Source organism: Ostrinia furnacalis, unplaced genomic scaffold, assembly GCF_004193835.3.
Source record: "Ostrinia furnacalis isolate ACB-3 unplaced genomic scaffold, ASM419383v2 OfSCF5814, whole genome shotgun sequence".
Classification (NCBI taxonomy): domain Eukaryota; kingdom Metazoa; phylum Arthropoda; class Insecta; order Lepidoptera; family Crambidae; genus Ostrinia; species Ostrinia furnacalis.
Genome location: NW_021136053.1, coordinates 1 through 1900, shown reverse-complemented (window position 1 = coordinate 1900; position 1900 = coordinate 1). Strand labels below are relative to the sequence as shown.

The 1900-nt window shown below is 40.4% G+C and overlaps 1 protein-coding gene across 1 annotated transcript; it reads left to right on the top strand.

Moving 5' to 3' along the window:
* Window positions 1-375: 375 nt before the first annotated feature.
* Window positions 376-1389, top strand: LOC114361535 (ryanodine receptor-like; the record flags this gene model as incomplete). Its single annotated transcript, XM_028316599.1, has 2 exons — window positions 376-530; window positions 1203-1389. Coding segments are annotated over 2 exons (342 nt in total), but the record flags the coding sequence as incomplete, so codon positions are not given.
* Between the last annotated feature and the right edge of the window lie 511 nt (window positions 1390-1900).

The window sequence follows — 1900 nt, the reverse complement described above, 5'->3', positions numbered from 1 at the left end:
GGGGCTCCGAACATTCGTACCAATTTTCAGCTGTATGCGAATTATTGCAGGGTTCATGTCTAATTTGACTGGACTATAATCTAAGTACTGCCATGCTGCCCATTTAGAAACAAAATCATCACTTAACATCACCAGTTACAATCATAAACATTGATTTTGGCGTGTGGTCTACTGAATCATAAGGATTATAGTTCCTTCTTCATTGTGTGTCTTGCCAAATACTTCTCTACACATATTATTATAGAAACGAAAAGTGTCATCACTGAAAAGTCTACAGCACACGCTAAAATTCCTCCTATACATATGCAGCTATAAGCTTGATTTTGGCATTTAATCTACTGAACCAAAAGTATTAAACTTCCTTCTTCCATACAGGTGGTGTTGCCCCTAATGGAGAAATATTTCTCGACACACCGCAACTACTTCATAGCGGTTGCGACGGCGACCAATAACGTCGGTGCGGCCAGTTTGAAAGAGAAAGAAATGGTTGCCGCTCTCTTCTGCAAGCTGGCCAGCTTGCTGAGGTCCAGGTTAGTAATCAAATTAAATATCTCTGTAATCTCTGTTTGCATCAAAGCATGGTTCGGAAGGTGTTCTGCTTGAATAAAATATTATGAAGCATGCAAACACAAAACTTCAACTTTTGAATAAAATAGTTAGACACGGGTCTTAACGCGACGTTTATTAATAAGTTACATTATGTACTCACGGCTTGACGTTTCGACTGCGATGCTGCAGCCGTGGTCACAAGCAGACTTCAGTAATGTACCTAACTCATTAATAAACGTCGCGTTAAGACCCGTGTCTTACTATTTTAGTTGAAATGGAACGCGAAAGTTTAAAATCTTCAACTTTTGGTTGTAATAGCTGAGTTCAGGTTAACGTCAATCTTTACTACACCATGGACCACGTCATGCTCATTAGGTAGAAAAGAGGCAATGACCTCCAAACGGCTGGACAGATTTAATTTTATCGTACCTAGCTAAGAACACCCCATTCTAATCTTTCAAAAAAAGAAAAGTGCGTCATATTCGATCCATTCGTTTAGGAACTTCGGCTCTATAGACCCGAGAACGTCAAACTTATAACACGCCTCTTTTTATGTCGGAGGTTAAATAAAAAACATAAATATTTATCCTAGTTGGGACCTAGGTGACTGGTTAGTTTTGAAATGATTTTGTTAATTATTATTTTCCACCCAGGTTGGCAGCCTTCGGGCCGGACGTCCGGATCACCGTCCGCTGTCTCCAAGTGCTTGTAAAGGGCATCGACGCCAAGTCTCTGGTGAAGAACTGTCCGGAGTTCATCCGGACATCGATGTTGACGTTCTTCAACAATGTTGCTGACGATTTGGGGCATACTATACTCAACTTACAAGAGGTACGTTAATCAGAAACAATGTGTGATTTTTTTAAACTGCAGCCGGCACTGGTCTCTGAGTTTTTGTCATCACTCGCCAATTCAAAGCGGTATTTAAGAAATAAAGACTTACAATAAGCCCCGTTAGAAACAATACTCAAACTTCTTTTTTGATAGAAATAAACATTTATATGGCCAAACTTAAATGGCAGTGGGCGGGGCAATAGCTTATAATGGTCATTGGGGCTGAAAAGTTCTCGATTGACCACGGACTGGAAGACATACGCCCGTATTCACAAACAATACTATGAAATCTCACAGTGCGCGTGGACGCACAGGGTGACACACGAACCAATCACAGAGCTCTATTCAACGCTGTACGTTCGATTTGCTGCTTCACTTAAGCAAGCATCGTTTGTGAATACGGGCGATAGTGAAAGCAGGCATTTCGCTCAGTCCAGACAATACTAGCTATAACATTGCTTATTGTTTACTAAATGGTATATCTATTTTTCAAAAACGTGAATTAGGTATACTCTCA